The sequence below is a fragment of the Vipera ursinii genome (assembly GCF_947247035.1).
Source record: "Vipera ursinii genome assembly, chromosome: 3".
Classification (NCBI taxonomy): Eukaryota; Metazoa; Chordata; class Lepidosauria; order Squamata; family Viperidae; genus Vipera; species Vipera ursinii.
In genome coordinates this window covers 198,723,084-198,737,194 of record NC_139516.1, presented here as the reverse complement: position 1 = coordinate 198,737,194, position 14,111 = coordinate 198,723,084, and the positions used below count along the sequence as shown (strand labels likewise).

At 41.5% G+C, this 14,111-nt stretch overlaps 1 protein-coding gene across 1 annotated transcript in view; it reads left to right on the top strand.

The window, feature by feature from the left end:
* The window catches only part of LOC310638978 (beta-1-syntrophin-like), a gene marked incomplete at its 5' end in the record, with an annotated part of 10,311 nt that extends 1,062 nt beyond the window's left edge, over positions 1-9,249 (top strand). Inside the window, 3 exons of the mRNA XM_083360339.1 lie at positions 5,449-5,645; positions 7,306-7,496; positions 9,124-9,249. Of these exons, the coding sequence (XP_083216465.1) occupies positions 5,449-5,645; positions 7,306-7,496; positions 9,124-9,216 (481 nt within the window). The 3' untranslated portion in view covers positions 9,217-9,249. The remainder of the gene's footprint in view (positions 1-5,448; positions 5,646-7,305; positions 7,497-9,123) is intronic.
* Positions 9,250-14,111: the final 4,862 nt, after the last annotated feature.

Genomic DNA, 14,111 nt, shown 5'->3' with positions numbered 1-14,111 from the left:
GGTTACTTAGCGGCCATTCCAAGTTACAATGGACCCCACAAAAACTATCCCAAAGGTCCTTTTCCCAAAAGGCGACTGGGCTTTCTTGGTTTATTGTTTGAAAATGTTTCACTTCTTCGTTGACCAGTTCGGAGACCCCTACAATAAAACATGGACCATCAATGGAAGGTTCAGACATTTGATCAGCTTCTGTTCACTGCAGGAGAGAAGTTCTCATGTTACCAGCTAAAGTTGGTCCATGTAGTGATTGATAACTGTTGAGCTGTCAGTAGGGAAAACATTTCTCACGTAGTTGAGGAGAACAAATGGAGATGAATAACTTGTTGAAGGGCCAGCCTCCCAACATAACATTCTGATGAAACAAGAGTAAGAAACTAATAGCTGCAGAAAAAAAATTCAACCATCATGATTTCTGTACATGATTTTGAGTTTAAAACTAACTCATTGGCTTGAAACAGTGGACTCAGCTGAAACTCTGACCAATCCTAATGCATGTTTAATTGGACTGCAGTTTTTATTATCTTGGATTCCCAGTGCCTTTTAAACACACTTTGCCTGCTGACCCTGTGTTTGTTTTGTTCTGGAAACCGCATGAGAAACCTGAGAACCTTTGCAACCTCTGAACAGCCCCACAAGCTAGCGAAATGAAATGTCTGTGGTATCCAGTTCCCTCTTTCTATAGACAGGAAGGTTATCTTAGGACAACTACTTATAAAAGAACAACTAAGTTGCCACAAGCACACACCTGTCGAAGTTGGAGGGACTGGAAATCTACTTCAGATGCAGTTTCTTCTTTGAAAAATTGCCGTGTATCATCATAACCAGTTACATCAGAAACTCTCTTTTCAGGTATTTTAGATACAGGTAATCCTCAACTTAGGATCACAAGTGAGCCCAAGATTTTTGCTGCTAGACAAGGCAGTTGTTAAGAGAGTTTAGCCCCATTTTGCAATCCTTTTTTGCCACATTTTGCAATCCTTTTTTGCCACAGTTGTGAAGGTTTAACTACTTAACAACTCCAATTGTTAAGTAAATCATGCGGTCATTAAACAAATCTGGCTTCCCCCATTGACTTTGCTTGTTGGAAGGTTACAAATTGGGAGGTTACAAATGGTGATCACATGACCATGTGCAACTGGCATAAGTACATGCCAGTTGTCAAGTACCCAAATTTTGATCACATGACCAGGGGAATGTTACAACGATTGTAAATGTGAAAAACTGTCATAATTCACTTTTTCCAGTGCTGTTGTAACTTTGAACAGTCACTAAACAAATGAATGTTAGCTTGAGGACTAATGTGTTTCCCTGAAAATAAGACCCAATCTTATATTTTTTTTGCCTCCAAAAGAGGCACCAGATCTTATTTTGGGAGGATGTCTTACCTGTTTACCTGCCGCCACCAGGCCTCCCACGCCCCGACACCTGTTGCACCGCTGCCCGAGTTCTTCTGTGGGCACTTGCGGATGCTCATGGCTGGATGCCACGTGGCGCATTGCACCGGTGCTGCCGCTCGTGGCAGGAGGCCGCAAGGCAGGTTGCGCCGGTGCCGTCACTCGCTCATGCTCTGACACAACACGCCACGCGGCCTTCTGTTTCTTGTCTGAACTTGTAGTTTGGTAAACATTTTCCAAATCTTTTTAAAAGTAGAAAAGTCCGAGGAGTTCAATTATTAAGATTTCTAAGTTAAAGTGCCTTGACATAGACTTCTCAATTTCACTTTGTAAACTATCAATGCCTGAACGTTATGATGCTGTGGAGCAAAACCTTAATGAGACGCTTATTTTGTGGGGACGTGTCTAGAAACGCAAGGTTTAAGAGAGAATGTGTTAGAAAGAAGATTTGGTAAGATTTGTAAATGGGGAACAAGAAAACACAGGTTTGTGGATGAGCAGATGCAAGAATGGACAAGTTCTGTCTTTTTAACTTGGCTGTTTGAGAGGGAGAAGGTTGAGCCAGATCTTCCATGCCTCCTTAAAGTTAAAGCCAGCTTAGTCTAATGGTTAAGGTTCCACATTAGGAGCAGGGAAATTTGAGTTCTGGTCTTGTGTTGTTGTTGTTGTTGTTGTTAGTTGCGAAGTTGTGTCCGACCCATCACGACCCTATGGACAACGTTCCTCCAGGCCTTCCTGTCCTCTACCATCTTCTGGAGTCCCTTTAAGCTCACGCCTCCTGCTTCAGTGACTCCATCCAGCCACCTCATTCTCTGTCGTCCCCTTCTTCTATTGCCCTCAATCTTTCCCAGCATTAGGCTCTTCTCCAGTGAGTCCTTCCTTCTCATTAGGTGGCCAAAGTATTTGAGTTTTAGCTTTAGGATCTGGCCTTCTAAAGAGCAGTCAGGGTTGATCTCCTCTAGGACTGACCGGTTTGATCGCCTTGCAGTCCAAGGGACTCGCAGGAGTCTTCTCCAGCACCAGAGTTCAAAAGCCTCAATTATTTGGTGCTCAGCCTTTCTTATGGTCCAGCTTTCACTGCCATACATTGCAACTGGGAAGACCATCGCCTTGACTATACGCACTTTTGTTGACAGGGTGATGTCTCTGCTTTTTAGTGTGCTGTCTAGATTTGCCATGGCTTTCCTCCCCAGGAGCAAGCGTCTTTTAATTTCTTGGCTACTGTCCCCATCTGCAGTGATCTTGGAGCCCAGGAAAATAAAATCTGTCACTACCTCCATTTCTTCCCCATCTATTTGCCAGGAATTGAGAGGGCCGGATGCCATGATCTTGGTTTTCTTAATGTTTAGTTTCAACCCAACTTTTGCACTCTCCTTCTTCACTCGCAACAAGAGACTCTTCAGTTCCTCTTCACTTTCTGCCATTAAGAGTGTTAGAATATTAAATTTAGTAGCTGGTCTTGTGTTAGAATATTAAATTTAGTAGCTGGAACAGCAAAGTGTACAATAGGCCATTACACACAGTTGTAGTTGATGAGTTAGAAACTGCTGACACATAGAGGAGGCAATCTATGCTGTGATTGGTGGCTGTGGGTGTAAAGGGGGAGTTTCCCTTTTTCCCGCTTTTTTCTTCTGTACGCTTTGCATACCTCAGAATGTTCATGTATTCCTGACTATCTTGTCTGCTGTAAATATAAATGTTATATTTACAGCAAAAAATAAATACATTTATTTTTGTAAAACTACAAGTTCCGTGTCAGTAGTCTCTGACTTTTTGTGGACAGCTGCTGTGCAATTCCGTGACATCTTGCTTTAGGCATGAAACTAGCTTTGGGAGAGTCACTTTCTCTCAGTCATAGGAAGAAAGCAATGGCAAACCATTTCCAAAATGTGGTCAAGAAAACCGCAGGGACTTGTCTAGGCCAGGGGTAAGCAACCTCGGCTCTTTTATGACTCATGGACTTTAACTCCCAGAATTCCTGAGTCAGCTATGCTGACTCAGGAATTCTGGGAGTTGAAGTCCATGAGTCATAAAAGAGCCGAGGTTGCCTACCCCTGGTCTAGGCAGTTGCCAGGAATCAAGACTGATGTGAATCCAGATGATGATGATGATAATGTTCTTTAGCTTGGTTCCTGGTACGTTTGTAGAAATATTCTATTTTTTTTTACCACCAATACAGAAAAGGTTTTCCATTGCCTCTTTCAAAGATATTTTTCCGCCATTCCAATCCAGCCTATGCTTTTGTTTCCCCCCACCCACCCACCCACACACACTATCTATGACAGAAGACTTTTTCTTGGAAAGTGGTAGGGGAAGAAATGTGTGGCATGTATTTGCCCAGTATGACTAGTAGACCAACCTGTACTCTTCTTGAGTTGGCCACCCTTAGCAGTGATTTATCCATGGTTTAATGATCGTGACAATCGTGCAAGTCCGATTGGGCTGTCCCTGGGGAAAAAATTTTTTGGGAATTATTGTTGGGGCCAAAGATAAGAGTTGGGCTACATTTCAAGTACAGGTTTAGCATAATGCCTGTTTTGAAAGATCTGTACTGATTGGTTGTTGGTTACTGGCAAAAATTAAGGTGCTGGCGTTATGCTGTAAAGTCTCAAAGGGGCTGCTTGTCCTGTTAACAAAGTTGACCAGTAGTTTTGGTCAATCATTCTGAAGATGCCCCACAGTCACAGATCCATCTTTCTGGCACATGGATGGGGGTTCTCATGCATTACTCGTAGACAATGGAATATATTTATTCAACTTTGTGTTTAGGAAATCTGCAAAGATACCTCATTCTCAACAAATGTTGTTTATATCCTTTGTTAGCGTGGATTTTTTAAAAACTTTTTGATTCACATATTGTCGGGTGCTTTGCATATTTGCCAAGCAGAAAGGCAGGTGTAAATCAAATGCACTTAATAAATACTATGTACCAACAACCAGGTTTGACCCTGTATGACTCCCAAGCAGGAAAAGATGGCCAGATACTGCCACCTACTGTGTGACCTGCTAGAGCATGCTGGCTCTTAAATGCACACCGCAGTCCATTAAAAGGCTCCTTTGACCTGGCAAATCTTCTCCAGCTGGGTTAACTTTGTGGGCGAAAGCTCTCATCAGCTCCCTCACCACATTTTCTCTGTACTCTACATCCTTTGTTCAGTTACCTTGAAATGGCCTCTGATACCTTATCGCTGCAGGTTAATAAATGCTCAGTTGTTGTTTTTTCTGATGCTGTTAAACCTATGTGCAGCAAATATTTTGGATCCCTGAATACATAAAAAATATATGAACTGCATTGACTACCAAGCTTCTACAGATATGTCTTCCCAGTTGCCTCTTTGACATGGTCCTCTGAAAAAACCTTAGTAAACAAGATAATAAATTGTAAAATGGGATGGGGTCTTTTTTCCCTGTTAGCTTCTGGTTTCCAGATAGGACAGACATGTCAAACACAAGGCCCGGGGGCCGGATCCGGCCCATGAAGTGGTTTCATGTGGCCCCCGAAGCCATCCTGGAAACAGTGAGGGAACGGCCCCACTGCCTTGGCCCTGGCCCAGAGACCCTCTTTCTGCCAGAGACCCTCAGATCTGTCCCACTCCTGCCCAGGCCCCCATAGGCAGCCTTGAGGCGAATGACGTAGAGCTGGCCACGCCCACCCAGTAGGCCATACGCACTCTAGCCACACCCACCCAGTAGGCCACACCCACCCTGGCCACACCCACCCGGCCCCTTGAGGGCAACCGCAATGCTGATGCGGCCCTCAATGAAATTGAGTTTGACACCCCTGAGATAGGACAATAATACCCATCAGACATGAAGTTTTATTGAAAGTTTATATATTATAAAAACAATAAAGACAGAAGGGAGGAAGGAAGGAAGGAAATATTTCTTTTTATTAAAATTCTAGGAAAAGGATTTTGATTAGTCACAAGGAAAAGTTTCCTATAAATCCAAGAGAATAAATGTCAGACACATATGGGATCTCCAGTGAAACTGTCTTTCTCCCACTAAGATTGCTTCCCTAATAATGTGTGTTGGTTCTTAAATTTGTTTTCAGGTTGGTACATTCAGGACCCGGGAAGGGGTCTCCACAGTCTGGGGTAGATTTGTCCTTTGCCACTCGAACGGGCACACAACAAGGGATTGAGAGCCATCTTTTCAAAACCGAGACTAGCAGAGACCTTTCACTGTGGACCCGGAGCCTAGTTCAAGGTTGCCACAACGCAACTGAACTCTCTGTGGAAGTCACAACAGGTAAATCAACTGCAGAGAAGCTTCTTGGCAATCAATTTCTCCCAGAGCAGGATGAATCTTGGTAGACGGACCTCCCTGGCTTCTGCCAGTAGCAAGAAAGAGACCTCGTCAATAAACTAGATGGTGTTGAAAGGACTCTTTTGCAGTTTGGAATGACTGGTTAAAGAGCAAAATCAACGCCATCCAACATCTATTGCTCACATTAGATGGCAGATCTTTTAAGAATGCTAGTCTGGACTGTTGTTTTGTTTAAATACTTTGATCAATGGTCTGGGCTCAGAATTGCACTTTAAAAGATATAAAGAAGAAGAGGGAGGGAGGGAGGAGAAAAGACTAAAGTCAACAACAGTTGTTTCTTTTTTCCTGGAGATTAAAACAATTCAGGCAGCCTGATAAGAGGGACATTGAGGAGAAATTGAGAGCAGAGCAATTGGCCTAGTCCAGGGGTAGGCAAGCTCGGCTCTTTTATGACTCATGGACTTCAACTCCCAGAATTCCTGAGCCAGCTGGGAGTTGAAGTCCATGAGTCATAAAAGAGCCGAGCTTGCCTACCCCTGGCCTAGTCCTAGTCCCTTTCTCTCTACCTCTGTAGTGGCCTAGTCAGAGAACCGAGGTGAGTTTTATTGGTTCAAGGCCACAAAAAGAGTCAGAGGGAGTTTTGTAGGGTGGATTGAATGTCCATCTGTGACATGACACTTCATTATAGAGCTTACAATTTGGCTTGAGGCAGTCAGTACCTCAGCCTCCTCACAAGTTGGTCCTTTTGAGATGACATAGGATCAAATGAGGACAAGAACACTCACTCCTGTGTCAAGGAAAGGCAGGATGTAAATGTAGTGTTAAGGGACGCGGTGGCTCAGTGGGTTAGGACACTGAGCTTGTCGATCGGATGGTTGCCAGTTTGGCGGGTCGAATCCCGAGTGCTGCGTAACAGAGTGAGCGCCTGTTACTCGTTCCAGCTTCTGCCAACCTAGCAGTTCGAAAGCACGTAAAAATGCAAGTAGAAAAATAGGGGCCACTACGGTGGGAAGGTAACAGCGTTCCGTGCGCCTTTGGCATCTAGTCATGCCGCCAAATGACCACGGAGATGTCCTCGGACAAGCGCTGGCTCTTCGGCTTTGAAACGGAGATGAGCACCAGCCCCTAGAGTTGGAAATGACTAGCACGCATGTGCGGGGGAACCTTTACCTTTTACCTAAATGTAATGTTATCAATAAATCCTTGGCTATCACAAGAGCTGTCTTGGCATCTAGAAATTTTGAAAAGCAAGATCAATTGCTAAACCTCTCTTATTTGCTGAAAGTTTACACTTTACTCCATGTCCTTGACTGTAGTAGTTTCCCAAAGGTTGAGAAACCTGATTCAGGGATCTTACAAGATACCCAACTCCCTTTTTAATTAAACACAGACAGCAATTGTTATTACACTGTGGATCCTACCACTTTTTAATGCTGCACGGTCAGCTGTGCTGAAACCTTTGTGCTATATTAACCTCATTGTTACAATCATTGGAACTTCTTTCCAATTAGCAGGGAACTCATTAGCATTCCTATTAATCCCCAAGCTACTACCAACATCAGAGTGGCCTCATAATCTTTTATTAGCACTATCATTCTTCTAAAGTGCCATAAATCCTGTTTGTTCCTGTTTCCTTCTTCAGCTTGCATGTATAAAAACCAGGAGTGCCGTTTGACCATCCATTATGACCATGGATTTTCCCTCACAACTGAACCCCAAGTTGGTGCCTTTGCCAAAACCATCTTCCAGCATCCCTACGAGAAGCTAAAATCATCTTCAGATGATGGGATTCGGATGCTCTATTTGGACTTTGGAGGAAAGGAAGGTGAAATTGTAAGTGTGCTGGATTATTTGTTTTGCAACATAGCTGGGGATGAAGATTGTTATTATTTGTAGCATCTGATGCCAAAGGTGTTTTTTCAAGACTTTCTTGTTTTTCTCTGAAGATGTTTGGGACAACTGTGACCTGGATGACTGAGAATCTCCATAGACATGTGGCATCTGATTATTAGAAAACACGATCCCCACAGATTAGCTGTTCTGTGAAGCAGCAGGAAAAGCACATTTCATGGCAGCATTCCTAGTCATTAATGAATGATCCCTTGAATGGTTAAAATTATTATCCATGGATATTCTCTGCAGTATAAAACAAAAGAATTCTCTCCGTCACATAGACAACTCCATAATTACAAAAAAAAAAGTCTGACCCTACTGATCTGGAGGCACTCTATAGAGCTTGGAAAAGGCTGATGAGCATCATCTACTCCTTGAATCATATTTTGCAGTCCTACCTCTTTCCAAGGGAACATTTCTTTCGGTGAAAGGCCATTTCACATATGGAAACCCTACATACAGACAGGAATACGCTTTCCTGTTCCTTAAATTCACAACTAGAATTGAGTGTAAAATTATCACCGCCCTGAGTCCTTCGGGAGAAGGGCGGTATATAAATAAAATTATTATTATTATTATCTTTCTTTTCATGGTCTCTGAATTCAGTTGGATTTTGGATAGACAGCCTGCTCCCCATTGTCCCCATCAGCAAACAGAATAAAATGCTAGATTGGTTCTCCCTCACATCTCGTCTCTTGATTTCCTAATATAGTTCCATGAATATAGTCACAGTAGAATTACAATTGTAATCATATCTCAGCCCTACACATAGACCAGATTAGGTCAAGACTACTTTTACTGAAACAGATATAGTAATTGAATTTTGTAAGTTTGAATGTGCTCTCCTTTATCTAGGGAGGGGCTTGTTTGAGTCTTTTTTTTCAAGTTATTTTCTTGGGCTAGGACTCAAGGCTTACTTATCTGGCAACTGCCTTGATAGTGACTCTTATTTCTGTCTTTTAAGATCATTCCTGATGTAACATGCCTGAATTATGCTATTAAATAATCTATTGTGGCCTCAAAATGCTGTTACAGTGGTACCTTGGTACTTGGCTTTAATTTGTTCTGGGAGGTGCGACAGGTACTAAAAAGGATGAGTCCCAAACAAACCATGTGACGTATCACGTCAGCCTTTGTTTCTGCTGAGAAGAACTTTCTATCTGTCCCTTTTCCTATGACAACGACCTTTTGAGCATGGCCAACTTCCTGTCCTCTCTTTGTGGCCACCCACCTCCTTTTGCAGCATCCTTCCCAGCATGGCTGACTTCCTGTCTGTTCCCCACACCTGTTCCCCTCTTCCTATAACAGTGCGTTGAGTAGTAAACAAAGACGGAGTACTGGGACAACATTTTCACATCAAAATGCATCGAGAACCAAATTTGACGAGTTTTGAAGCAGTCAAGTACCAAGGTGTCACTGTATTTGCCAAAGCTTCAGGCATAATGCTGAGAAATTCACAGTGCTATATTTCAACTAAAATATTTGGTGGCTTGGGCAACAAATTCTGGACCCAGTCCAGAATTAAGCACACACAATAACTCCTTGTCTCTTTGTTTTCCGATTTCAGCAACTGGACCTTCATTCCTGTCCAAAGCCGATCGTATTCATCATTCATTCATTCCTTTTTGCCAAGATTACAAGACTTGGATTGGTAGCATAAATTGTCTTGTCATTGGCAAGAACAAAAAATGAATTTTTTTTAAAAAAGGAACTATTCAAGTCCAAATCTCCCAACACGTTGTCAACACTGGGAGCTACTAGGAGAACATATAAACTCTTCCGCAGATGACCTGAAGTTCAAATGGGGGGGAGGGCAAAGTCGATGTTTTGATCAAATATAATAATCAGGGCTCTGAAGAATAAAAGTCATAATATTTGCTTCAACTAAAACATGTTACAAGGGAAACAACGGTGATTGCTCTGAATAAAGCCAAAAATTGAGTGATTAAGAAGTCAGAGAGGAATGCTGTATGATAGCATTTTGGATTCATAAGTGTGCCTCTATGTATGTTTCTAGAGCAGTACGTTCCATCTTGGGTTTTGAGAATGTCTGGGCTTCCCTAGAAGATTCAGCAATTTTTCAATGAAAAGACTTGGTGAGGGTAGAGTAGCTTCTGTGAATGCTACGTTTTTCCCTTCTCCCCTTCATCATTTTCCCCCTAACCCAGGGGTCGGCAACCTCGGCTCTTTTATGACTCGTGGACTTCAACTCCCAGAATTCCTGAGCCAGCATAGCTGGCTCAGGAATTCTGGGAGTTGAAGTCCACGAGTCATAAAAGAGCCGAGGTTGCCGACCCCTGCCCTAACCCTTTAAAATGCACTCTCTATTTACCTCTAAGTAGATCAGGCTGTTTTTGTAAACAGGTAACATATTCTAAATCCTTTGCAAGGTGCAGAGAAACAGCACCTTGGATAGAAGGTGGATAGAAATCCTACAGAGCGGGAAATCTGAAAACCACTGAAAAGTAAACGCTAAGTAGATAGTTACCATCAAAATCAGGATTTTTTAAAACGAACCCTATGTGCTACATAGTTTCTCGCCAAACTATCAGTTCTCAAAAAGCACAAAAAACTTATCCGTGTACAAACTAGTAGTTTGCTTGTCAAGAGAAGGGGTGAATTTGCAGTCCACTCTATCCTTTTTCTAATAAGGAGCACAATCAATTTGTGTAACTCACACGGTCAGGGCTCAAGTTGCTGTACACCACGGCTTCCCAGCCTTGGCAACTTGAAGACGCATGGACTTCAACTTCCCGAATTTCCTTGGGCTGGGGAATTCTGAAGTCCACATATCTTAAAGATACCAAGTTTGGGAAACTCTGCTGTAGGCAGACTGAGTTTGCTGACTTTTATCAAACTAGCCATAAAAAGGAACTCTTGAGTGGACAAACTTGGAGCAACATCTTAGAAATATCTTTAGATAACATACTTCATAGACACAGGATACTTTTGAGAATTTGTTGAAAAAACAAGGCAAATTCAAGTGATAAAATCCAAATGATGTAAGTTTTATAAGATTGCAGTTGTTCAGTTAACAGTTATAAACTTGTGAAGGTGGGCAGGGAGGTGGAATCTGGTATGCATCATACATTTTAAAACATTACAGTGGAAGTACAGTAAAAGCAATGGAAACGATAAACACCTTGAAAAGAGGAAATGCATTTCAGAGTGGTCCAGAGTGGCTGAACTGTAGTTCATATGTGATGTTGTCAGTGGAATTTTGGTTCGTGCATTTTGTGGCTTGTAATTCTCTTGCCCTGTCCACAAACCCTTTTGTAACATTTGGCTGTAGACCCGTCTAAAGGAAAGGAGACATTTTGGTGATGAGGAAGAAGGCAGAAGCAGCCTCCAGGAGACAGAGGAAGTTGCTGAAGAAATATGGATAGAAGGGATACAGAGGCACTGCCCATGAAGCCTGAGTAATTTAGGACACAAGCCATAGCAATCAGCTGTGTGGAAAAAACCGGGAACAAGGCGAAGAAGAGGAACATCAACCTCATCTAGAAGATCCATACAAAACACCTAATGCAGAGAGGAAGCAAGGAGTGGCTATTAAAGCTCAGAAAACAGGTTCAAATTGGCGAGTGCGCTGTCCTTTATTAATCACTCAGATCCAACTTGCAAAAATCAGAGCAACATCATGGGGTATCTTTTCCACCGATGTTCTGGAGACCTCACCTAAGTAGGGAAGAGAACCTTCTGCACCTTCCAAGGTCTTTCCCCTTTTCTCGTGGCTCTACATCAAGGAGGAGAGACATAAATTATGTGTCATCTAGACTTTCCCCTACCACCCATACTCAGCATATTCTACCAAGGAAAGGAGATAACGGTCATTTTCCAAGATTTTCATCAGCTGCTCTTAACAATGTTTAGCTAGAAGAACCCAAAGCTGATCAAGTCTAACTAGTTGAGATCTTTAAAATTTTGTGTTGTGGCAGTTAACGGGCATCTGAATGTTGTGGTCTGTAGTTTGGGAGCTCTGAAACTTGGCGTAGGCTGAATCTTAGCAGCAGGGCCTCATCCTGGTGACTGGCATTCGCTGAATTAAACCCAAGGCATTAGGGAGCTTTTATCTTTTCTGTCTTGTTTTAGAGGACAAGGGCAATCAATCGCAGCAGCAACAGCCTGAACTGCTGTTCAAGTGTCATTTTAACCTTGTTTTCATCTTTTTAAAGTGGCACTCAACTTGATAGATGCATCCATGTACTCTTTTTGACTGCAATATGGACATGCCATACAGATAGTCCTCAGCTTATGATCAGGGCTACACATGGCCCTGTTCTGAAGTTCTAATGGCCTTTTCCCCCAGTCACGTGACTGCATTTCAGGCACTTGGCAGTTAAGCCATAATTAAGGCTATTTGCAGCATCCCATGGTTCATGAGAATGTTTTTGCTGAAAACTGGCATTTACTTCATTTTTAGCAAAACTGGCCCTTAGCAAACTTCACGACATCTGTGGTCATTTAACAACTGCCAGAACAGTTATAAAATTGAGTCGGTCCAGTGCGTGACCCGCTTTCCCATCATCATAACTTACAATTATGATGGCCAGGCTCCATTACGGTCATAAGTCAAGGAGTATCTGTACGGTTGTCTTTATGAAATGCTTTCACCCAATCTGATCTCCAGCTATAGAGCTTTATTTGTGGTTTTTCCACCCAGGTACAAGCCAAGTCCTCTTCTGCTTAGCTTCTTAATAACCTGCTAAATGATTGTCAGATATATGAAACTTTAAAAAAATAATTTCTATATCAAAAGGCCAAAAAAAATGTAAAAAAATACTTGCAATATGGATGCCCAGAGATACAAATTAACTTCAGTTGTGGTTTTTTTTTATTCATGGGCCATAGTAAATAAGGAAGTTTTTAGGGTTGCTTAGATATATGTGGTCAATTGGGGAAATGCCCCTGAATTCTCAACCTGAATCCATATTTCCACGCTACCTACAGATTACAAATGAAATTTTGTATGAGGATTAAAAAAAAATGGAAGCTAAGTGTAAATATATAAATTATGCTTGCTTTCAACTGCATTTGAAAAAAATTCTCTGCAGCATTACATCCTCCCTGAAGTAATTAATCTAAGGTTTCATATAATTTGATTAAATAGGATTCATAAAGGCTGCTGTGTTAATTCTTAAATGCGATTAAGGTAATCTTGGGGAATATTTGAAACAAGGTTGGAAATTTTAAAAAAACCCAAGATTGGGCTAACCATAACTAAGATTTTACACCTGCAGAAGCCTACATTATCTTTATATGCCCATTTTGTGCCTAAGCTTCCATATATATATATATACACACACACAGAGGTCTCTCTAAAATAAATATATTTTTACTGATATGAAATTTCCATTGGTTTGTGTCTGTCAGTGAAAGAATGACGTACAAAATTTGTGATTTAAACGGCATTTTGTGTGTGTGGGGGGGAAATCAACCCTTTCCAATGTAGCAGGATTTTCAAGTTCCTTCCATGGCAGTATTTATTATTGTGAATGAGCAAAAGCCAGAGTATAAAGTAAATATTGTGTATTTTAGGAAAAGTTCATGCATATGTAAATTCTATTGTACTGCTACTTTCAATATCTAACAACCCCCATTAGAATAATATATCTGCTTTGTATATAATCCGGATTTATTCATTAGTTATGTATTGTACGGTGCTCAAATCACATGAAGAAGCGAACAACTAATTTGCAAAAAGAAATATATATATATTTATAGTCAAATACAGATTTTGAACGACTCTAGATGCGGTTACTTTAGATGGGGTTGACAGAATGAATTCAATGGAACTACCCCAGATTTATAAGAATTTAATCTACAATATTTATATTTTCAAGAGGGAGAAAAAAAGACTATATTTAATAAAGTGTCACTTATTGGATTTTTTTTTTGTGAGGTGATAATTTATTTGACAAGAAGAAAGTCAGATTTTTGCTCAGGTTTTTTTTTTACAATTTTTACGACTAAAAATTGTAAAAAAAAAAACAGTGAAGTACTGATTTCACAGAATGGGAATAATTATTCGAGGTAAGTTCTCTTACTAAACCACTATTGTTCGGTAGTTAAGTTCACTGAAAGGAGTATCAACTTCATGGCATTTCACACAAATATATTACGGCAATGGTTTTCAACCTGTGGTCCATGGACCACTGGGGGGCGTCTCAATATCTTCACGGGGTCTACTAAGGCTTGAAGAAATGTTATGATTTAAATCAGGGGTGTCAAACTGTCGGCTCATGGGCCAGACACATCATCCGGAAGCTGCGCCCACCCCATTGCCAGCAATGGCAAAACCGTCCCGATACGTTGCGCGACGTCACGAGTTTGACATGTCTGATTTAAATCTTGAGTCTTGGGGGGTCCATGGCCACAAAAGGTATTTAAAGGGGGTCCGTGGTGAAGAAAAGGTTGAGAACCACTGTATTACAGTATTAAGTTTGAGAACAACGGGCTGCAATCAACTTAGCAAGTGGATTTCCCTCCAACCTTCTGGGATCTTTATTCATACCCATAAAAATGAAATCTGCTATGAACATCCAGCATTTAAAG